This window comes from Palaemon carinicauda, chromosome 29, assembly GCF_036898095.1.
Source record: "Palaemon carinicauda isolate YSFRI2023 chromosome 29, ASM3689809v2, whole genome shotgun sequence".
Classification (NCBI taxonomy): domain Eukaryota; kingdom Metazoa; phylum Arthropoda; class Malacostraca; order Decapoda; family Palaemonidae; genus Palaemon; species Palaemon carinicauda.
The window spans coordinates 95,620,242-95,644,225 of NC_090753.1; the positions used below are offsets into that span (position 1 = coordinate 95,620,242).

The 23,984-nt window shown below is 40.4% G+C and overlaps 2 protein-coding genes across 2 annotated transcripts in view; both read right to left on the bottom strand.

Moving 5' to 3' along the window:
• LOC137622735 (uncharacterized) lies at positions 1-22,478 on the bottom strand. The gene is made up of 6 exons (XM_068353327.1): positions 22,455-22,478; positions 4,288-4,376; positions 1,959-2,301; positions 1,642-1,849; positions 460-589; positions 1-212 (listed from the first exon to the last, which is right to left on the bottom strand). Exons 1-6 carry the CDS (start codon positions 22,476-22,478, stop codon positions 89-91), a joined length of 918 nt encoding a protein of 305 aa, XP_068209428.1. The 3' UTR covers positions 1-88.
• LOC137622380 (brahma-associated protein of 60 kDa-like) overlaps positions 21,649-23,984 on the bottom strand; it is a 23,106-nt gene continuing 20,770 nt past the window's right edge. Inside the window, exon 10 of the mRNA XM_068352986.1 lies at positions 21,649-22,959. Within this exon, the coding sequence (XP_068209087.1) occupies positions 22,789-22,959 (171 nt within the window). The 3' untranslated portion in view covers positions 21,649-22,788. The remainder of the gene's footprint in view (positions 22,960-23,984) is intronic.

Here is a 23,984-nt window from a genome sequence, read left to right on the forward strand (position 1 = left end):
AGTCCCCCAGGCCAAACCCCAGACATGAATGAGGACATGTCTAATGAGGTATTGCCCTGAAGTGGACTAAAAACGGTTGCCTTTGTTGTTATGGTTTGTTTTTCCCGACGAAGACAGAGTCATACAGAGAAGACGTCGTCCTAACAAACACGTAGTTGAAAATCGGAGCGTCCTTGGCAATGGCGTAGAGCGAGTAGCCCTTGGATGCAAACCTACAGGAAATGAATAGGCCTACAGTCAAAGGATGGAAATTGTATTGAAAACAACAATTATAGGATTTATTCACTGAAATTGTCATAAATGTCTTAAATTACCATAAATGTCTTTTATTTCTCTATGCTTAAATTATTATTTCACCCTCAGTGAAATTATCTTAATCTAGAAGGGAGAGAGAGAGAGAGAGAGAGAGAGAGAGAGAGAGAGAGAGAGAGAGAGAGAGAGAGAGAGAGAGACTCTTACCAGTTAATAAATGCGTGATCTGTTTCGTCTTTGAGCACAGTCCCTGGGTTCTGGTGCTCCACCATCCATACGTCCACCAAAATCCCTCCGTCTTGATTCAAGAAGCTCCTGACGACTTCATCTTCGACGCCTGCCCAGGGTGTGACAGGACTTAAGTTATTCAGTCTTTAGGCTTATGCAAATATCGATAAAAAGGACACCTACGGAATTGGGACATTCTGTGCCCAGGTACAATAGGGCATTATTATCACTATTAATATTATTATTAGTAGTAGTAGTAGTAGTAGCTAGGCTATAACCCTAGTTTAAAAAAAAAAAAAACAAGATGCTATAAGCCCAAAGGCTCCAAAAAGAAAAAAATCGCTTGGTGAGGGAAGGAAACAAGCAAATAAATAAACTACAAGAGAATAAACAATCAAAATAATACATATCAAGAACAGTAACAACATTAAATTAGACACTTCACATATAAACTATAAAAACCTCAAAAGAAAAAGAACAAGAGGAAGAGAAATTAGATAGAACAGCATGCCAGAGTTTAGCCCCAAGCAAGAGAACTCTAATCCAAGACAGTGAAAGACCATGATACAGAGGTTATGGCACTACCCAAGACAAGAGAACAATGGTTTGATTTTGGAGTGTCCTTCTCCAAGAAGAGCTGCTTACCATTGCTAAAGAGTATCTTCTACCCTTACCAAGAGGTAAAATAGCCACTGAACAATTACAGAGCAGTATTAATCCCTTGAGCGAAGAAGAATTGTTTGATAATCTCAGTGTTGTCAGGTGTATGAGGACATGAGAATGTGGATAGAATAGGGCAGGCTATTCGGTGTATGTGTAAGCAAAGACAAAGTGAGCCGTAACCAGAGAGAGTGATCCAATGTAGTACTGTCTGGCCAGTCAAAGGGCCTAATAACCCATCAAATTCACTATGAATAGGTGAAAGAGGTTGGACAATAAATTGTAAGAGAGTTTAAGTAGAAACGGGGGTAAAGTGAAGAGCTAAAAAGTGGGTGCAGCTAGGAGCCTAAGAACACTGAAGAGGTTCTCGAATAATGTTTACAGTACACACTGTGAGGTAGACCAACGACACTATCCATCGACAAGGCCTTTTCTAAAGAAAACAAATTAAGTTTTTTTTTTCTGAAATTCAAATAGAACCAAACAGACTCAATATCCTACCTTCAATATCAAGCGAGATGAAATCGACCTGCGTCATGCCAAGGGCTTTGAGAAGGCTCAGCAGAGGGAAGCACTGGACCTGGCTGTAGGTGGAGTGGGCAGCACCCTCACTCCTACTGGCCATCGGGGAGGAAAAGAGGGCATTCATGGCCTTGAACCCGACTTCGTAAAGTTTATTTTGATCATTCGACATCGTCACCAACGTTTCCTGAAGAAGAGTTGAGTGCATCTGATTTTGTTGGGGTTCTATGTGGAAATTGTTTTAAGAACTCCGGAGGAGGTGAATAACATTATCAACACAAACATTTAAAGTTTACCTGAACGGGATAAGGCTTGGTCGAGAGACAGCAGTTGGCAGCCCAGGCTTTTCGATTCTTGCCAAGCAAACGAGCGAACATTTTGTCATCAGGTTCCACCAGGAGTCCCGTCCATCCTTTGATCCTTTCGAGGTACAACGTGTTCGAGAGATACTCACCGTCCAGGGCGCCTGCTTCGACGAAAAATCCCGGAGGGCGGGCGTCGAATAGCGCCCTCAAGATCTTCTGCAGTGGGGGAAAGCCGACAGGATGGGCCAGGTAATTGTTGTACGCTGAGTTGGCGGGATTTGCAGCCTCAAGCATCCTCAGATTGTAGTTTCCAGAGCCTGGTCCAATTATCACACTTATTTAGAAGCAAAGAAGAAGAATGTAAGCATTACTCATTACAGTTTCTCTAGTGATCTAATATATATATATATATATATATATATATATATATATATATATATATATATATATATATAGATATAGATATAGATATATAGATATATATATATATATATATATATATATATATATATATATATATATATATATATATATATATATATATATATACAGTATATATATATATATATATATATATATATATATATATATATATATATATATATATATATATATATATGCACACACACACACACTAGTATCTTTATCCATGTAAGGAGAAGCGAGTTAACTATATAGGGTTATCTGAACCTTAATAATCGACTTATGAACAGACATTGAACACCTAGTGCAGAAAAAACGTCCACAACGCTAGTTGATTAATACACCTACACAGATGACTCATCAACAATGTATCAAACCCACAACATGCATTTTTTTCGCAATTTGTCTTTGGCAACATTTGTCAAGACCTACCTGTCTTACTACATCCCAGCATCCTTTTCACTAATCTTTAGTATTTCAATCTTCTCATGTAACCTTATGAGAGTGAATTATGAATGATATTGGAAAATGATGTTAAAGTTATTGAGATGAACTGGTTTTGTAGTATAGATTGGTAAAATGAATAATTAATAGGGCAAGAAATGTTGATACGCATAAGTGACAAGGTATTCAGTCGGTATATATTCATATCAATTCATTTCTCTGTCAGAGGGGTTTGACTTCACATGGTACCCTTCAGGATTCCATCCCACAACAGCCAACTACTTGCCAGGTACAGTTGGACGCAAGAAATCCTGGTACACCTCGCTCTGAAGGAGTGCACCCTATCACACCCTCGCTTTGCCACGACTAATCAAAACGATAGTGTAAGGAGAACTGGCAGAGGCAGTGGACTGGGATAAACACAGAAACTCGCCGAGCAGGAAGAGTGTGGTTGAGTGCACTTCCTCAGAGTTAGGTGTGCCAGGGATGACTGTTTCCAACTGTACATAATTTTCTGGCTAAATAAATAGATATTAATTTTTTTTATCAAAGTTTCCATAAATTGCTTCAATTTTCTTGAAAATATTTTCCTGACTCTTGGTGATATAAATAAACACTACTGAATTTGTAAGCAACAGGTTGCAAAGTTGTTGATTAGTACCTCAGTGACTATGTGAATGTAATATCAGGTGGTGTTCTTCAGGGTAGTGCTATCAGACCATTACTTTTCATACTATATTCACATGATACTCTTATGTGGTTTAGCATTGAAAATAAGCTTGTTCCCTATGCAGATGATGCTACTCTCTTTGCATCAATTCCATTTTCTGAATATAAACCTATGGTTGCTGAATCTCTTATTATTATTATTATTATTATTATTATTATTATTATTATTATTATTATTATTATTATTATTATTATTATTATTATTATTACTTGCCAAGCTACAACCCTAGTTGGAAAAGCCGGATTCTATAAGCCCAGGGCTCCAACAGGAAAAATAGTAATGTGTGGAAAGGAAACAAGGAAAAATATATTTTACGAAGAGTAACAACATTAAAATAAATATCTTCTATATAAACTATATAGATTTGGCCAAAATTAGTGCATGGTGCAAATTATGGGGGATAAAGTTAAACCCCAACAAAACTCAAATTATGATTGTACGTAGGTCGGAGACAGTGACTCAATATCCATATCTTTACATTGACAATTTCATCTATATTTAACTCCTTTAAAATTCTAGGTGTGATTCTTAATTGCAAATTTACTTTTATGAAACAAAGATAATAATAATAATAATAATAATAATAATAATAATAATAATAATAATAATAATAATAATAATAATAATAATAATATTTAAGTGGTTTAAACCTTTGATTCATAGAAAAAAAAAGTACACAATAAAGTCCTCCAAATTCGTGGAAGAAGAAGAAAGCGAACTCACTTGGATTCGATGTGAGAAAGAAGTTTCGGATCTTCAGGCGATAACGGACCAGTTAAGAGTGAAAGAAATATCCTGTTTTCTTCATATCTCTGAAAAGGATGAAAAAAAAACTGTTTCAGATATATATATATATATATATATATATATATATATATATATATATATATATATATATATATATATAGAGAGAGAGAGAGAGAGAGAGAGAGAGAGAGAGAGAGAGAGAGAGAGAGAGAGAGAGAGAGAGATAATATATATATATATATATATATATATATATATATATATATATATATATATATATATATATATATATATATATATATATATATATATATATATATAATCTATCTATCTATCTATCTATCTATCTATCTATCTATATATATATATATATATATATATATATATATATATATATATATATATATATATATATATATATATATATATATACAGTATCTATCCATCTATATATATATATATATATATATATATATATATATATATATATATATATATATATATATATATATATATATATATATATATATATGTTACCAATTGTAACCATTTCTATTTCACTGCAGGGCAAAAGCCTCAGACATGTCCTTATTCATGTCTGAGGCTTGGCCAGTTTTTATCACCACGCCGGCCACTGCGGACTGGTGATGCTGGGAGACTTTAGTCTAAACGCTCACGGTAAGCCAACCTAGTATGGGCGGCTGTGACTAGTACAGCTTTGGTGATCACACCCCTTCACCACGATATGGTATCCCCATTCAGAAAGGGATATATAAATGTGTGTGTGTGTGTGTGTGTGTTACGTATGGTCATATATTAGTTATTACTTCCGCCAACGAAGATGGAAGGAGGTTATTTTTTACCTCCTGTTTGTTTGTTTGTGAACACCTTCCTGGCCACAATATAATTCATAGAGTAGTGAAACTAGCAGGGATTAAATGTTGTGTGAAAAGCTGGAAATTATTAAATTTTGGAAGCTCAAGGTCAAAGGTCAAGGTCATGGTAAAGCAAAATGTCCAATTCACGTGGACATCGTTGTCACAGAGACTTCAAACTTGGTTCATATTTTAATGCATGAAAATCCACGACAATTAATACATGTTCAAGGTCAAATATCCAGCTCAAAGTCAAGCAAAAAATTAAATTCCGGTCATCAACTATACGGTCCCAATTTTGATCGTAAAGAAATGAAACTTGCAAAGATTTTAAACTGTTATGTAAAGAGCTGGAAATTATCAAATTTAGGAAAGTCGAAGGTCAAGGTCATGTAAGAGCGAAACGTCCAAAAACAGTCCAAAATGTCGAGGAATAAGCTGCCCTGGCGGAGGTCTGCACTCTGTTGAGTGCCCCTCTAGTTAGAAATGTTTTTGCTAATTAGTTATAGTAATATAATTACTATTTCAAGTGAAAATTAAGGTCTCTCTCTCTCTCTCTCTCTCTCTCTCTCTCTCTCTCTCTCTCTCGTGATATATATATATACATATATATATATATATATATATATATATATATATATATATATATATATATATATGTATATACATATATATATATATATATATATATATATATATATATATATATATATATATATATATACATACATATATATATATATATATATATATATATATATATATACATACATATATATATATATATATATATATATATATATATATATATATATATACATATATATATATATATATATATATATATATATATATATATACATATATATATATATATATATATATATATATATATATATATATATACATATATACAGGTATATATATATATATATATATATATATATATATATATATATATATATATATACATACATACAGGTATATATATATATACATACATATATATATATATATATATATATATATATATATATATATATATATATATATATATATATATATATATATAGTTTTCTTCGTTGATAAAGTCGTAAATGAGTAAATTTATTTCAGAAAGAAATTACTGTAACTTACAGCATGTTTCAGAGGTTAATAGCAACTAATTTATTACGATTTTGGAATCTAGAATTATCAACAAAGAATAATTTTTCGTGTATAGCTCTCATCTATTTAATTTAAAATAGGATTTAGTTGTGTCTTATATTCAATGTGTTTATTATAAAACAAGTACAATAAGGCAGCTCTAAAAGAAAAAAAAGTAAAAAAAAAAGAAAAAAAAAAAAAAAAAAAACGCTCGTATGAAGACGTATTCTTTACATCCAAACCGACGACAATTTTCCCGTGCGGGGTAAAAAGCCTCTAGTGTGAAGAGAGTCTACACGCACGTTTACACTGTCGAACCAGTTTTTGAAGTAATGCTGTCGAACACGTTTGATAAGCAGGTTCGACAGCCGGGTTCGACGAACCGTTCGACCGTGTAACCCACTTTGAGACCAAATAATGTTACTGAAACTTTCCACGATCATCAGTGCCTTGATACAAGCGGCAATAAGCTCCAAATGGAAAACAAGTTCACTTAGTTTTAAGATTTTTCTCTGGAAATTTCCGTATATATATATATATATATATATATATATATATATATATATATATATATATATATATATATATATATATATATATATATATATATATATATATATATATATATATATATATATATATTACAGCAATGATACAAAAACGCAAGTATAGGTTATTGTAATAACTGTGACATAAAGAGTTCCAATCACCGAATGATATAACGTCAGTAACAACAATAAATTATCCAACACACACACACACACACACACAGACAATATATCACGTTCATCTTACCATCAGATAATAAAATACTGCCACGGCAAAACATCCCACTATAGTGAAAAACTTCCAGAAACTCCGAACAACGTTGAGCATTTTCCGCAAACAAATTCTCACTGCAGCTGTAAAGAACAATTCCAGAAAACATCAATGTTGATAGATATTGCGCCGACAATTGTGACAAATCTAGCAATCAATTGGTGCAGGTGTATAAGAGCTTCCTATAACGACTAGTGCTACTTTTCATTTAATGATTAAACAATTTAAACAGGAAAAAACTGCCGAAAATTAGGGGCGTCGTATTGCGCATGCGTTGAGGAAAGTGGCGTTCAAGTCTGCGATCTTCGAATAAAAAAATATACTTTCTACTTTTTTCCTGGTTGTAAACCTACACATACACATGTCCACATTATTATTATTATTATTATTATTATTATTATTATTATTATTATTATTATTATTATTATTATTGCAAGCCAAGCTACAACCCTAGTTGGAAAAGCAGGATGCTTATAAGCCCATGGGCTCCAACAGGGAAAATTAGCCCAGTGAGGAAATGAAATTAAATAAATAAGTTATCAAGAAGTAATAAATAATCAAAATAAAATAATTCAAGGACAGTGACGATATTACATTAGATCTTTTATATATAAACTATAAAAAATAAAAACAAACAAGAAGAGAAATAAGATAGAACAGAGTGACCGCGAGTACCCTCAAACAAGAGAACTCCAATCATAGACAGTGGAAGGCCATGGTAGTACAGAGGCTATGTGGCACTACCCAAGACTAGAGAACAATGGTTTGAATTTGGAGCTATTTCCCTTAACAGAAAAATAGGTAAAACAAAACAAACACATGAGCTGTAGCTTACAGTCTAGCCTTACCCATAACAATGCTCAATGCTGTAATTTCTACTGTATTCCGATTGTGGTATGATTTTCCTAATGAAGATTACCAAACAATTCTTCTTACTGCACTGTAATTGTTCAGTGGCAACTTTTCTCTTTGTAAGGGTTAAAGAGACTCTTTAGCTATGGTAAGCAGCTCTTCTTGGAGGACACTCTAAAATCAAACCATTCTTCTCTAATCTTTGGTAGTGCCATAGCCTCTGTACCATGGTCTTCCACTGTCTTTTGGGTTAGAGTTCTCTTGCTTGACGGTACACTTGGACACACTATTCTATCTTATTTCTCTTCCTCCCGGTTTTTATAGTTTATTATATAGGAAATATTTATTTTAATCTTGTTGCTCTCCATAATATATTTTATTTTTCTGTGTTTTCTTTCCTCACTGAGATATTTTCCCCGTTGGAGTCCCTGGGATTATAGCATCCTGCTTTTCCAATTAGGGTTATAGCTTAGCAAATAATAATAATAATAATAATAATAATAATAATAATAATAATAATAATAATAATAATAATAATAATAACAATAAAAAATTTCAAAAGTTCAAACTTCTTGATTTTTTTTTTTTAAATAGGTCTCTTTTCATAATTTATATATGACAGATCTAATGATCTTAAAATATTCTATATTTCTTATTCATTACTTCCCATCATAGTATAGTTTATTTATTTCCGTTGTTTAGTTTCCTTATAATATTTGGCTACTTTTCCTGTTTTAGCCAACTGTGGCATCGCGTTTTGCTAACTGTGGTTGTAACTTATCTTGATTGCACAATCAGGCACATTATTCTCTTTGTTTCCTTATTTCCTTTCCTCAAAACATGTGCTATTTTCCTCGCTGAAGCCTTAGGCTTATAGCATCCTGCTTTTCCAACTTGTGTAGTAACTTAGCTAAGAAGAAGAAGATGATCTCGCGTATGAATCTACTGTAACGCGGCGTCAAACCTTTATAAATGTTCTACAATATCCAATATATCTTTCGACCCATATAGTGTTTATTTGCCTTTTATCCTCCATTCTTCGCACTTTACCAAACCTATAAACACTGAAGATATTCATTCACTTCCTGTACTGAACAGCAGGTATAGATATCCCTTTTCGTCTTGCAGGTAATAGGTTGGCCAGGGCACCAGCCAACCGTTGAGATACTACCGCTAGAGTGTTATGGGGTCTTTTGACTGGCCAGACAGTACTACATTGGAACCTTCTCTCTGGTTACGGTTATTTTTCCCTTTACCTACACACGCACACACCGAATAGTCTGGCCTATTCTTTAAATTTTCTCTTGTCCTCATACACTTGAAAACAGAGATTACCAAACAATTCTTCTTATTGCACTGTAATTGTTCAGTGGCCACTTTCCTCTTGGTAAAGGTAGAAAAGACTTTAGCTATGGTAAGCAGCTCTTCTAGGACACTCCAAAATCAAACCATTGCTCTCTAATTTTGGGTAGTACCATACCCTCTGTACCATGGTCTTCCACTGTCTAGTGATAAAGTTCTCTTGCTTGACTGTAGATTCAGACACACTATTGTATCTTATTTCTCTTCCTCTTGTTTTGTTAAAAGATTTTATAGCTTATATAGGAAATATTTATTTCAATATTGTTACTGTTCTTAAAATATGTTATTTTCCCTTATTTCCTTTCCTCCTAGAGCTATTTTTCCCTGTTCAGCCCCTGGGCTTATAGCATCCTACTTCACCAGCTATGGTCGTAGCTTGGCAAGTAATAATGATAATAACATGGCTGCCTATGGGGGGTTAATTTTATGACACTTTTCCTGATGTTCTAATTTCCTTTTTTTTTTTTTTTTTTTTTTTTTACAGCACTGCAATCTACTAGTAACTGCTATTCTCATTCTTGGAGAGGATATGTAAATTAATCAAGTCTTTTTACTTGAAAAAAAAAAAAGTTCAGGCGGTCTCGTGTTGCGAATGAGATCCGTTCTTAAATTCAATGGAATTTAATTTTCACCGAAGTAGGATTAATATACATAACATACTGTACGTACATAAATACATCATATTTATACTTAAAAAAAAAAAAAAAAAAAAAAAAAAAAAAAAAACAATCCCTTGCCATTCATACATTCTGTACTTTATATATGCAAATGCCTCTACCTACACTAATACAGCATTAGTACACAGTAAATAACAAACCAACTTACCTTTATTCCTTCCTGTGGTTGCCCCACACACTGGAAAGGGGCATTGTAAGTGGTGAAGGGACAGGCTTATTGGGATGTGGAAGTGGAACATGCTGGAAAAGCTGAAGAGACAAGATTGGAAAGTTGGAGAGAAGAGGAAATGCTGGAGAAACTGGAGGTTGTGTTGAAGCAGCAGAGGTAAAGGGTTAAGGGTCAGTTACATATACAGGTTTTGTTTGGCAGGATTGCATCCCCTTCTCTTCCAAGATCTTGTAACACCTCAAAGCATCCGAGACCTCATTGGACAATTTCATGAGCCTTTCCATGCTGGGATGATCTTTCTCACCGTTATCATTATTATTATTATTACTATCCAAGCTACAACCCTAGTTGGAAAAGCAAGATGCTATAAGCCCAGGGGCTCCAACAGGGAAAAATAGCCCAGTGAGGAAAGGAAATAAGGAAATAAATAAATGAAGAGAACAAATTAACAATAAATCATTCTAAAAAAAAGTAACGTCAAAACAGACATGTCACATATAAACTATTAACAATATCAAAAACCATTATGTCATAAATAAACTATAAAGACTCATGTCCGCCTGGTCAACAAAAAAGCATTTGCTCCAACTTTGAACTTTTGAAGTTCTACTGATTCAACTACCCAATTAGGAAGATCATTCCACAACTTGGTAACAGCTGGAATAAAACTTCTAGAGTACTGCGTAGTATTGAGCCTCATGATGGAGAAGGCCTGGCTATTAGAATTAACTGCCTGCCTAGTATTACGGACAGGATAGAATTGTCCAGGGAGATCTGAATGTAAAGGATGGTCAGAGTTATGAAAAATCTTATGCAACATGCATAATGAACTTATTGAACGACGGTGCCAGAGATTAATATCTAGATCAGGAATAAGAAATTTAATAGACCGTAAGTTTCTGTCCAACAAATTAAGATGAGAATCAGCAGCTGAAGACCAGACAGGAGAACAATACTCAAAACAAGGTAGAATGAAAGAATTAAAACACTTCTTCAGAATAGATTGATCACCGAAAATCTTGGAAGACTTTCTCAATAAGCCTATTTTTTGTGCAATTGAAGAAGAGACAGACCTTATATGTTTCTCAAAAGTAAATTTGCTGTCGAGAATCACACCTAAAATTTTGAAAGAGTCATACAAATTTAAAGAAACATTATCAATACTGAGATCAGGATGTTGAGGAGCCACCGTCCTTGACCTACTTACAATCATACTTTGAGTTTTGTTAGGATTCAACCTCATACCCCATAATTTGCACCATGCACTAATTCTAGCTAAATCTCTATTAAGGGATTCACCAACCCCAGATCTATATTCAGGGGATGGAATTGATGCAAAGAGAGTAGCATCATCTGCATATGCAACAAGCTTGTTTTCTAGGTCAAATCACATGTCATGTGTATATAGTATGAAAAGTAATGGGCCAAGAACACTACCCTGTGGAACACCGGATATCACATTCCTATAATCACTATGGTGCCCATCAACAACTCCTCTTTGAGATCTATTACTTAAAAAATCAATAACAATGCTAAGAAACGACCCACCCACTCCCAACTGTTTCAGTTTGAAAACAAGGGCCTCATGATTAACACGGTCAAAGGCAGCACTAAAATCAAGGCCAATCATACGAACTTCCCGACCAAAATCAAGGGATTTCTGTACAGCATTGGAGATTGTAAGAAGGGCATCACATGCTCCAAGGCCTTTACGAAAACCAAATTGCAAACTAGGGAGTAGATGATTACCTTCAGCAAACCCATTAAGACGTTTTGCCAGAAGACGTTCAAAAACTTTAGATAATATGGGAGTTATGGAAATTGGGCAGTAATCAGTGGGACTTGAGCTACCACAAACACATCTACATAGAGGAGTAACATTACCAATTCTCCAACAAGTGCTAAAAGCTCCTCTTCCTGCTAACTTGCGCAAAATAACAGATAACTTCGGAGCTAAGAAATCTGCTGTCTTTCTAAAAAAATAAATTGAAAATGCCATTTGGGTCTACACCTCCATAAGCATCGAGGTCCACCAACAGAGCTTTAATCTCACGACATCGAAAAGCTAAACTAGTTAGTTTAGCCTCAGGAAAACAGGAATGAGGAAGTTCAAGTTTTTCATTACTCTGTTTACTGTCAAAAACATCAGCCAAAGGGTTGCCTTTTCCTTTAGACAGTGAGTGACTGAGCCATCTGGTTCAAGTAAAGGAGGAACTGTTGCATCTACACCAAAGAGTGCAGATTTAAGGGTAGACCACCATTTATGTTCCCGAGTTGTATCAGAAAGTGTTTCTTTTATGGTTAAATTGTACTCCTTTTCAGTTGAGGCATAAACTCTCTGAGCAAAAGCTTGATGCTGAGTATAGTTGTTCCAGGTCAAATCTGATCTGTTACCCTTCCGAAGGTGATAGACCTCCTGCTTCTCCAAATAAGCACGTCTGCAATCATCATTGAACCACGGTTTGTCCTTCACTCGGTACCTTAGCACACGAGAAGGGACACGCAAGGAACCGTGTGGCCTACATAAGCTTGTGTGTGAAGGAAGAAGTGTGACCCGTCCTAGGCAGTTGACCTGCAGTTCCAGAAGGAACTCTGGGTTAGGACGTTCCCAATACCACCTCATCAGGGTATGGGGGACGCGACAGTATTGACTCAATACTCGGAACACAAGGAAGCATGGTTTACCTGCAGAGGTTCGAGGTCAGCTATGCAGAGACCAGGATGCTGCTTCCCCGTAGAGGGGATGATGAAGAAAGAAATAAGGGCCAGACATACTTCTTTCGTTCATGCAGACTAAAACCTGATAACAATGCCCTCAACCTTCTGCTACCTGTCCAAAAAGGAGCCTGAGGTTAGACCAGCTGTTGTGTAGCCACCACAGAGCGATAGAAAACGTATCGAGACTCCTGTGGGTCACGCCCGGCAGGAAGCGGGCTGCGAAAGTCATTAGAAGCTTCCAGACTCCAGCTTGTAGCACCTGCGTCACAGAGTAGTATTACTTGAAGGCGAGGGACGTTGCGATGTATCCAACATCGTGCTGTAGGGCGACGTGACGGGGGAGGGTCTGGAGACAGGTCGAGATGAATGTCCTTGAGTCTGGGCTGAAGAGGTATACTGGTGACTCTCCCCCGTGTCATCCTTGTGCTCCCAAATCGGCTGCAACTGAGGACACACTGCAGCTGTTCCCAAAGCTAACCTCTCGATTCCTTTACTGGCAAGAAAGAGAAGGTCTTGGGACATCAGATACAGAATGGAGACTCGAAATCTTGAAGGAATTGGACCGAAGGGCCGGGACCCCCAGATTCTGAGTCTAGCCAACAACTCAGGAGCAAACCTGAATGTTGCCTTCCCCTCTTCCTTAGAAAGGGCGGAGTTGTACGAGACCAAGAAGATCGCTTACACACTGGCCGTGGCCAGAGTAAGCAGGAGACCCAAGGCGGAATACAATCCGAGGCCTGTCGTAAAGGGTCTTGAGAAGATCTCTTAACGGACTAAAAGTCCGAGCCATGCTCCAAGTTGGAGGTCTTCCTCCGACTAGGGCAGGGACGATCGTAGCTTCGCATGAGCGAGGAAAGATCCAGCGGGCAGGAAAAAGTTATTCCTTTAAGCCTGAAGGTCAGGGAAAGGCTGAGCGACAGGCTTCATTGCCGAGAGCGGAAAGGAGTTTCCTCCCGCCGAAAGGCAATAAGACCGTTATTGCTGGAGAAGAGGCCTCAAGGGAAGAGGTATATCTCCCACGGCACCAACCACCGAAGACTCTTCACTTTGCCTGGAAGACCCCTGCGGATGACTATCGCAGATGACGCGACCTCCGTACCGCGACTGTAGCGGGTTGTCTCTTCTTGAGGAGGAGGCGTAGTGCCTCCAGGCATGAAGCCGAAGCGACGCCCCGGTTTGGGAGAGATGTCGCAGCGTGGTTGTTTGAGTAGTCTGCGCCGTGGGAGAAGCTCTCCCGGGAGTTCCGTCAGGGGAAGCAGAGGGTCCAGAAACCGTTCTGCGCATAGTCCCAGTGGAGCTCTCCCATTGAAAGGTTGACAGACAACCTGGTCTTGATGAGACCCATTGTCCACAGACAAAAAGGAGGGAAGACGCAGGCGTCGAAGTTGTCCCACCATCACCGAAATGCATCTTGCCAGAGTCTCGGGGTCTGAGACTGGGGGGGAAGAACAGCGGAAGCTTGAGGTTCCAAGCTGTCGCGATCAGGTCCCCCAGACCAGCACTTGCTGGTTACTCAAGGTCAAAGACCCCCAGATACATTCTTTCTACGAGGCTCTGCTCGGATAGTCGGAGAGAACATTCCTCTGCCTGGAATTAGAGAGCCGATGGTGGTATTGAGATAATCTCAATCATCCCGGTATCTCTACTGCAAGATGTGAAGGTGTGAAAAAGCGTCCGCTGCTGGTTAGAACACGCCAGAATCATGAAGTCGATGCGCACGGGGCGACTCGGCAGGAGCTGTAGGATCTGTAGAGGGGCCAGACTACGGCCCCTAAGCCTGCCAGAATGATGGAGAGGTATCCTTCAGGTCTTGACCATAGGCCTGGACCGGAACATGCCCCCCCCCCCTTTCCTTTGACGAGTCCGAGAACAGCATCAAGAATGTGGGGAAAGGACGAGAATATCCACTACCATCAAGAGGTTCCATAGGTCAACACCCATTGCAGGTCTAATAGTTCCGCTGGTCCCATAGGGGCCAGGAAGTCCGGTTACACGTTGCCTGAAACCACCGGAACTTGGACCGCCCCACATGGAACTTATCCTGAAGCGACCGTTCGGACTATAGACGGGTCAATGAGGAAAGGAGAACTAGGAAACGTTCCAAGGTAGGGCTGAAAGCTCTGCTTGACTGAGAACAGGTACTGCGACTCTCCTCAGTCTTGCCACAGTCAACTGAAAGGAAGGCTCGGAGGATGTGGCAACAGAATCTGGCGTCCCCAGGTGGTCACCCATCCAAGTGCCGACCAGAACCGACGTTGCTTAACCTCGCTGGACGGACGAGAAGCGGGGTTTCCAACGTGGTAAGGCTGTTGACTCAATATCATGGCCAGATACTCCAGATGTTGAGGCAGAAGAAGAAAAGGCTCCAAGCAAAGTACCATGAACCCACACTCATGGTAAGCATCCGGAAGCTTGTCCTGGCACTGAAGAAGGTCGAACCCGAGCCTACCGGAGTTGACCAGCCCTCCAAAAAGCAGAGGAGGCGGAAGCCTGCACCTGAGTGGCCATGAGGAAAGCAGGGAGAGTTCTCTGGGGAAAAAAACCAGCTATGCCACGGCGGGATAGCCACACTGCATCATAAGCAGGAATACTTGCAGTCTAGGCTGAATTTCACGAGCTCCCTGGAAGATGGATGGAATGGAAACTGAAAGTACCCGTCCTTCCGAACCAGGATTTAAGGAGTCCTGTCGCCTCGTTACCAGTCTGATTGATTCTGCTGTTCTACGCTGTCCGAAGTTTGTTCGACAAACTTGATCAGGGCTGAGAGGTCGACTACGGAACTCCCCTCTCAGATCCTTCCCTACAAGAAAGGATTGACTGAAGAGGCCGGGGGTGAAGCCGTCTATGATCCTATGGAGGACCTTCGCCTAAGGTATGGATCATTCTGCCCAACCGGGCAACTCTTGCCGAAGCTATGGCATAGAGGTTCAGAGACACTGAATTCGCTGACAGAGACGGCAGGCGCGATATCCTTGGCTGATCACAGAGATTGTGCGGGAATGGGCATCGGGAAGCTGTCATCCGGATGAGTAACCTTAAGCATCCTCCCAGCGAGAAACCTGCAATCCTAGAGTTCGTGAACTCTGCCGCTCCTTTTAGGACTATGCCCCCCCGGGGGAGCCTCCCGTGCCATCTGTTCCTGACAGGAGGAAACTGCAATTGGACACCTTGTCCCTGTTGTCGTAGCCGATAACTTAGGCCGACGTGGTTGAAAGAAAAGGGCGCTGGAGCCCTGTAGAGTCTGGAAGAAAGCGCCTTGGAGGAGTGAAAACGGAAGTCGATTTCCTCCGCACAGCCGCTGTCTAAGTCTCTGTCCTTGGGCACAAACAAACTCTTCTCAAGGATGGAAGGGTGTCTGAGGGCCTCAACCTCCACAGATGAGACACCCGAAGGAAGCCCTCAGTCAGCGCGTCCATATGGTACAACATCGAGCTTGTCCGCAAGTTAGATACTTAACGACGAAAGGCCAAGATGCCTGAGCTCGAGAGGAGGAAAGTACCCATGATCTTCCTGTAGCTTCCTTGAACCAAACCTCGGGCCGTAACCGAGGAGGGAAAGGACCTGGTAAGCCCCCAGAGGAAGGGGTAAGCAGTCACCCCTTGTCCGATGGAGAAATCTCGAATGGAAAGCCCCCCGCCAAAAATCCTTCCAGGGAATGACGGGGAAGGGCTAACCCAGGTTCTGGAAAGAGGAGTGTTGCTCAGACCTCCCTGAAATTTCTTCCTATTCTTGCAAGTGCCATGCTCTGCGTTTACGGGGTGAGGCCGTGTTCTGGAAATACACTCCAGAAGAACTCGCCAGGCTGGCCATGCTGCGAAAATCCCAATGGGAATCGTGGTCGCAATCACCCTGGAGCTCGCGCGATGGTAATTCAAAGATTTGCGCGTGGGCGAACGTGGAAGCGCCCATGTGCGGTCAAGCAGGAACGCAACCGAAGGTGAGCGAAGGAGCGCAGAAGGAGGGCGAGCGTGGTAGGAAGGGCGAGAGCTGGTGGTCGGCGAGCGATAACCCATAGACGAGCAATGGATACTGCAAGAATTGAGCAGACATTTGTGCGAAGAAACACTGTAGGTTCGAGCGATGGAACACCGTCGGTTGGCGCGACGGAACACCGTCGGTCCGCGCGATGGAATACCGTTGGTTCAAGCGCGGGCGAACATTGGAGAGCATGGGCGCGGACGCCCATGAGTGTAGACGTGCAGGCACGTGGGCGTGTGGGCGCGCAGGCGAATGATCGCGCGGGCGCACAGGCAAGCGGGCGCGCGGGTGGGCAGGTGAATGAGCGCGAGTCCGAGGCGGCGAACGCAAGCGTGAGCGCGATGGCGAGGAAATGGGCTGCCGCGTGGGCGAGGAAGACCGCTGGCGATATGGATCAACAGGCGATTGGTGGTGAGCTGGTGAGCGCTAACGTGCAGGTTGGCGATGGCGCGTTGTGGCATGTCGACGCGTTGGCGAGCGATGGCGATCAGCATGCGCAGGTGGGCGGTCGCGCGATGGCGAGCAGCATGCGCAGGTGAGCGATCGCGCGATGGCGAGCAGCATGCGCAGGTGGGCGATCGCGCGATGGCGAGCAGCATCCGCAGATGGGCGGTCGCGCGATGGCGAGCAGCATCCGCAGATGGGCGATCACGCGATGGCGAGCAACATCCGCAGGTGCGTGATCGCGCGATGGCGAGCAGCATCTGCAGGTGGGCGATCGCGCGATGGTGAGCAGCATGCGCAGGTGAGCTAGTAGCTGGCGAACCATGTTCCTTCAGAAGTGTTGGAGAACGTTGGCGTGCCGGCTGTAACACACGCGGGCGATCCGGAGATCGCCGAGAGACAGGTGATCGCTGACGAGCAGAAGGCAACGCGTGGAAGCCTGCACATAGAAGAAGAGTCCTTGACCCAGACCTGAACCGAAGTTCTAGATCGCGAGGGCGAACGTGGGCGCACAGGTCGCGTAACAGGAACCAACAGGAACAGCAGGGATGATCATCATGAGAGCGCTGACGAACAGGAGAGCGCTGATGAGCAGGAGAGCGCCTGTGCGCTAACACTGAGCAGGAGCAGGAGAGAACACAGCAGAAGGGTGCGCAGGGAAACACTGACACGCAAGGGAAGAACCCCCGTGGGAGGCAACCCTTTGCCCCGAAGGGATCGTTGTCTGTCGAGAGACTGATGTCCGTCGGAAGACCGTTGTCTGTCCGCCGGGAGACTGATGTCCGTCGGAAGACCGATGTCCGTCGGAAGACCGTTGTCCGTCGGGAAGACCGTTGCCCGTCGGAAGACGAGATCAGACTGCTGTCCATCTGCACCAAGGCGGAAGATCAAGAAAAAGGAGTTGTAGGCTGCAAACGGAGATTCAAAAAGGCGCCTCTTAGCACCCTTATAGGGAGATGAGAGGCCCTTACGACGAGGCGGACGGTGGGCCTTACGGCGAGGGAGGCCAACAGCAACAGCAGCAGAAGAATCCTCCGAAGAGGAGTCTCTATGAGTGTACTCTCTCGCGAACGAAAGAGAAACACTTCGTAGAAGAGACTGGTCAGCCAGTGACCTAAAAGGAGCAATCCTCCGAAGGGGAGCTCCTGCAGTTGCCCAGCCCCTTGAGCGAAACTGCAGGTGTGACCGCTCAGCACCAAGAGCATAGTCGCACGAAAAAAGGGCAAGAGAAGAACCCCCCAAAAGGGGAAAAACTCAAGCCTGGACAGGAAAAAATTCCCTCGGAAGGAAAGTTACCCGCCCAAGGAGGCAAGCCTCCTGAGAGTTCTAAAATGAACTGGAGAGCTGTCCGTCGTCACGGGAGTACTTCCAGTAGAAGGAGACACGCCCCTGACGAAAATACAAGTGGGGAGGCAGCAACAGCCGAATCCCATGGCCTCAACAAGACAGCTCACACCGTTGCCATATTACAGAAACGAACTAGATCTGTAACTGTAAAAAAATAAAACAAAAATCATTAGTTAACATTCATTCCCTCGGGAAGGCTCCGAAGAGGAATCCCGAGGGAAAGGAAAGAAGAATTACACAACAGGCACGTGCCCTCACAACCACTTACACTCACGGAAGGAGAGCTGTAATCAAAACAGAATTATAACAATTATAATTATGTAACTATGTAATTATGTAATTTAAAAATGAATGAACACTAAAGAAAGAACGAAAACCCCGAAAGGGATCGTTCTACAAGCTGAAAAAAAAAAAAAAAAAAACAACTACAATTAGATTCATAAACTAATTGAGACAAACGTACGGCGTAGCAACCCCCGCCCCCCCACACGGAAAGGAAGCTACAAGGGCGTAGTAACACGTAGTAAAAGGGTGAACGACCTCAAGAGAGAGAGAGAGAGAGAGAGAGAAAGACCGAAGTCAAACTCGATCGCCACCCATAAAATACGCCGTGGTGGCCAAACTGCCGAGGACACCACATAGATATCGTACACTACACACACAAATCTGAAAAGGAAACTTACTGATTTCTATACTCAAATATATATACAAACATGAAAACATGTTTACATATATATTGAGTAAAAGAAAAGTAAGCGATTAAGTAAAGACAAAACAAACAATGGCTGCCAAGAGAGGACCAAGACAGAGACGTCTGTCACAGTCCGAGCCAAAAGTGAAAGTGAGCATTCATCTGTGTGTGAGGGGGGGGAGGGGTAGCTAGCTACCACTCCCCTACCCCCCCGCTAACTAGCGCGGGGGTAATACACTCTCGTTAAATTCTAATGGCTCGCCATTTCAGCTGCGCTAAAAGGTAAACCCAATGTAAATAGCGTGGTTTGTATTTCGGTTACGGAACAACTCTTCTTTCCATAACATCCTTCACCTTATCTTGAAATCTAATTCAAGGATTGAAATATAGTGATCATGAGTGGGAGGTAAATCGGTTGTTGTTTGCAGATGATACTGTATTGATTACAGACTCAGAGGAGAAGCTGGGTCGATAAGTGACAAGAGTTTGGAAGGGTGTGTGAGACAAGGAAGTTGAGAGTTAATGTGGGTAAGAGTAAGGTTATGAGATGTACGAGAAGGGAAGGTGGTGCAAGGTTGAATGTCATGTTGAATGGAGAGTTACTTGAGGAGGTGGATCAGTTCAAGTACTTGGGGTCTGTTGTTGCAGCTAATGGTGGAGTGGAAGCAGATGTATGTCAGAGAATGAATGAAATATGTAAAGTGCTGGGGGCAGTGGAGGGAATAGTAAAGAATAGAGTTAAGAATGAACGTAAAGAATGATCTGTAAGAGAAAGTGACTGTACCAACTGTGATGTATGGACCGGAGTTGTGGGGAGTGAAAGAGAGACAGATATTGAATGGGTTCGAGAGGAAGAGTCTGAAGGAGTATGGTTGGTATATCTCTGTTGGATAGGGTTAGGAACAAAGTAGTAAAGAGTGAGAATGGGTGTGAGGAATGAATTAACAGCTAGAGTGGATATGAATGTGTTGAGATGGTTTGGCCATGTAGAGAGGATGAAAATGGCCGTCTGCTGAAGAAGGTGATAAATGCAAGAGTTGATGGAAGTCCAAGAGGAAGACCAAGGTTTTGGTTGATGGGTGGAGTGAAGAAAACCCTTGGTAACAGAAAGATAGATGTGAGAAAGGGAAAAAAAAATGTTAGGAACAGAAATCAATGGCAAGCGATGACTGTTGAGGTAGCTGCAGTATGGGACTTACCAAATTAAGTTTATTTGTGGTGGGGGACATGACAAGGAGGGCTATGACACCCTTGCAGTACCAACCAAACTCAGACGAGTCTCTCGTCAGGCAATGAGGAATGATGAAGATAAATTCCCTTTAGATTCTTTTTTTATTGCTACCTCACAAAATAGGATGAAGTGCTCTGGCAGATAGATAGATATATTACTTGTTAAACTACATCCCTAGTTGGAAAATCAGGATGTTATAAAGCCATGGGCTACGGCTCCAACACAGAAAATAGCCCAGTGAGGAAAGGAAATAAGCAGACAAATAGAATAGTGAGTGCTTGAGTGTACCCTCAGACAAGAGAAGTTTAACCAAAAAAGTGGAAGACCATGGTACAAAGGCTATGGGACTACCCAAGACTAGAGAACAAAGGTTTGATTTAGGAGTATCCTTCTCCTAGAAGAGCTGCTTACCATAGGTAAAGTCTGTTTTCTACCCTTACCAATTGGGAAGTAGCCATTGAACCATTACAGTGGAGTAGTTAACCATTCGAGAGAAGAATTGATGAGGGTCAACTTGCAGCTTGCCCATGTACCAGCCATTACCAGAATACTGTACAGCTACATCGTCGCCCCAAGGAGTCGAAGTCACAAACATGCACACACTGCTAACTGAAAAGATATAGCAAGGAAGGGATAACCCAGCCAAGGTTGAGTGCCAATTAGTACTTATGTGCAGAACGGCAGCCGAAGTTAAAGTGAAGGTGGAGCTAACCGCCACCCAACTGACAAATGTGTTTACCCGTCAAAAAGTTTAATGACTATCCTAGCTTTGCTGTAGTTATGCTGTCATTAACGGTCGAAGGTTTATATTATGTATAGGAACTAAAAAGCATTTGAGTTTTGCCTGAATATACATCATATTTAAAAAGAATCTGAGCAAAACCACCATAAAAATTAGGCACATATAAAAAGAATTCTTATTCACAAGAGGACGCAACTTCCAATAATACCAAACCTCACTTAATAAAATGGAAAAGTCTCAGGAAAACATTCTTGCTTTTTTCTCTTTGGATAATGAACTTACAAACTGTGTTCAAAGGAAAAAAAATATTTATTGTGATTTCAAAATACTGTTACCCTACATATGCTTTTTGTAACACAAATTAGATGACTTCCGTCACAAGTATAAAATAAATATTTCACTAATGCAACATTTTTTTTTACTGAATTTGATGGATCTGAATTAGGATTGCAGAGAAATAAGTTGACAATCTACTCAAGTTTGCAAACAAACTACTGAAGAAATGTAACTGTAGAATATACAGTATCACAAAAAGGGTGATATTTACTTCTTCTCAGCTGTCTTACCATCACCATTTTTTTCTGAATAAATTTAGTTACCAATAAATTCCCAAATTTGAAGCACCAAAATTTAAGAACCATGGGAGTTGATGAAGCCAATATATCTAATGCAGTGTATATGAAACACTTGTTAATAACTGAAAACCACGCTATCTTTCCAAATTTTATTTTTCAAATATTGCCAAACCTTACCAGTGGGTATTTGTTAGTGAAAGGTCGTCAGGCCTCCTAAAAAGAGCTATGCTCAAAGAGGTTTCTCGATTAATCATCTTGACATCTACGAAGTTTCGGTCTAATCCGGTTTGAAGAGAAAAATACTCCTTGAATGAAGAGGTGATCATCTCTTAAATATAAATCCTGTGAGGATCTCGTTAACGACAACGTTTGGAACACAATGTTATTTACAAAACCATTCTCATATCCCATCTATAGGCCAGAGACCAAACCTTTATTATCAGTAAAGGTCAGTGTTATGATGCTTTAAAACGCTGGTCTACAAATGAGACGGCCTTCGTGATACTGTATTCATTACCTGTATCTTTAATATTGGCGCCATGCAGCGAATAAGACGTTAAGTTATATAACCGTTAAAAAGTATAAAGACATGTTAAAACTATAAAAAATCTTACAATATTTTTTTTCAAAATTCTGAATTTTGCAATGAGAATGGCAAAATTATCAGGTACTGTACATCATTCCTTTGTAATGCAACTCATGCACGACCTCCAACTTTAGCTACAAAAGAAACTCAAAGGATAGCCGGGTTACTCGCCCTAGGTCGGCAAGACTGGCGATACAGTTCCTTTCCCCATCCCTAAATAAAAGGTCTAAATGGATCAAAACATTTGAAGCCACTTGATAAACTCCTAATTATTTCTGATTCCTAAAGCCTGTTCGAGTTCCGCCCGTTTCTGCTGGATCTTTGAGTAGAAGTAACGATTGACAGCCTCGTGTGTCCAAGGCTGGAAGTAGTACTGGGCTCTTCTTTCTTCTTCTGGATTTCCGACAACGTCCGTCATTGTCTTCAAATCTCGGTTCTGCAAAGAGCATGCAGACGATTTAATTAACTCACAAATATAAAGTTTGAGATTGAACGTATAAGAAGGTCTTCAACTTACAAAAACACACACAGATACCAATTTCAACTGAAATCATAAACCTGATTTTCTATCAAAAGCGTATTACAGTAATTAAATACTGTAATAAAACAATATTTAATTTAACCCTTTTACCCCCAAAGGACGTACTGGTACGTTTCACAAAAGCCATCCCTTTACCCCCATGGACGTACCGGTACGTCCTTGCAAAAAAATGCTATAAAAATTTTTTTTCATATTTTTTATATTTTTTTGAGAAAATTCAGGCATTTTCCAAGAGAATGAGACCAACCGGACCTCTCTATGACAAAAATTAAGGCTTTTAGAGCAATTTAAAAAATATATACTGCAAAATGTACAGGGAAAAAAATAACCCCCCGGGGGTTAAGGGTTGGAAATTTCCAAATAGCCTGGGGGTAAAAGGGTTAACAAATTTAGAATTATGAAAAGCTTCTTGGAACCTATTACGTTTGTAAATTGAGGACTTTCTATGTTGTCTATCTAATAGTGCCATAGCCTCTGTACTATGTTCTTCCACTGTCTTGGGTTAGAGTTCTCTTGCTTGAGGTTACACTAGGGCACACTATTCTATCTAATTTCTCTTCCTTTTTTGTTAAAGTTTTCATAGTTATATAGGAAATATCTATTTTAATGTTACTGTTCTTAAAATATTTTATTTTTCCTTCTTTCCTTTCCTCACTGAACTATTTTCCCTGTTGGAGCCCTAGGGCTTATAGCATCCTGCTTTTCTATCTAGGGTTATAGCTTAGCAAGTAATAATAATAACTCAATGTATTTAAAAACTTGCTTAAAGTTACACCAGTTTGATATCAAAAGTGGATGAACACAATAGAAAAAGACAAAATTCCTCCAAAATATTCCCTTTACAAAGCAAGAAAGACATTATAGAAATTCCCCTATCATAAACCAACAAAGTATATTTAATTTTGTAAAGGACTTAAGCC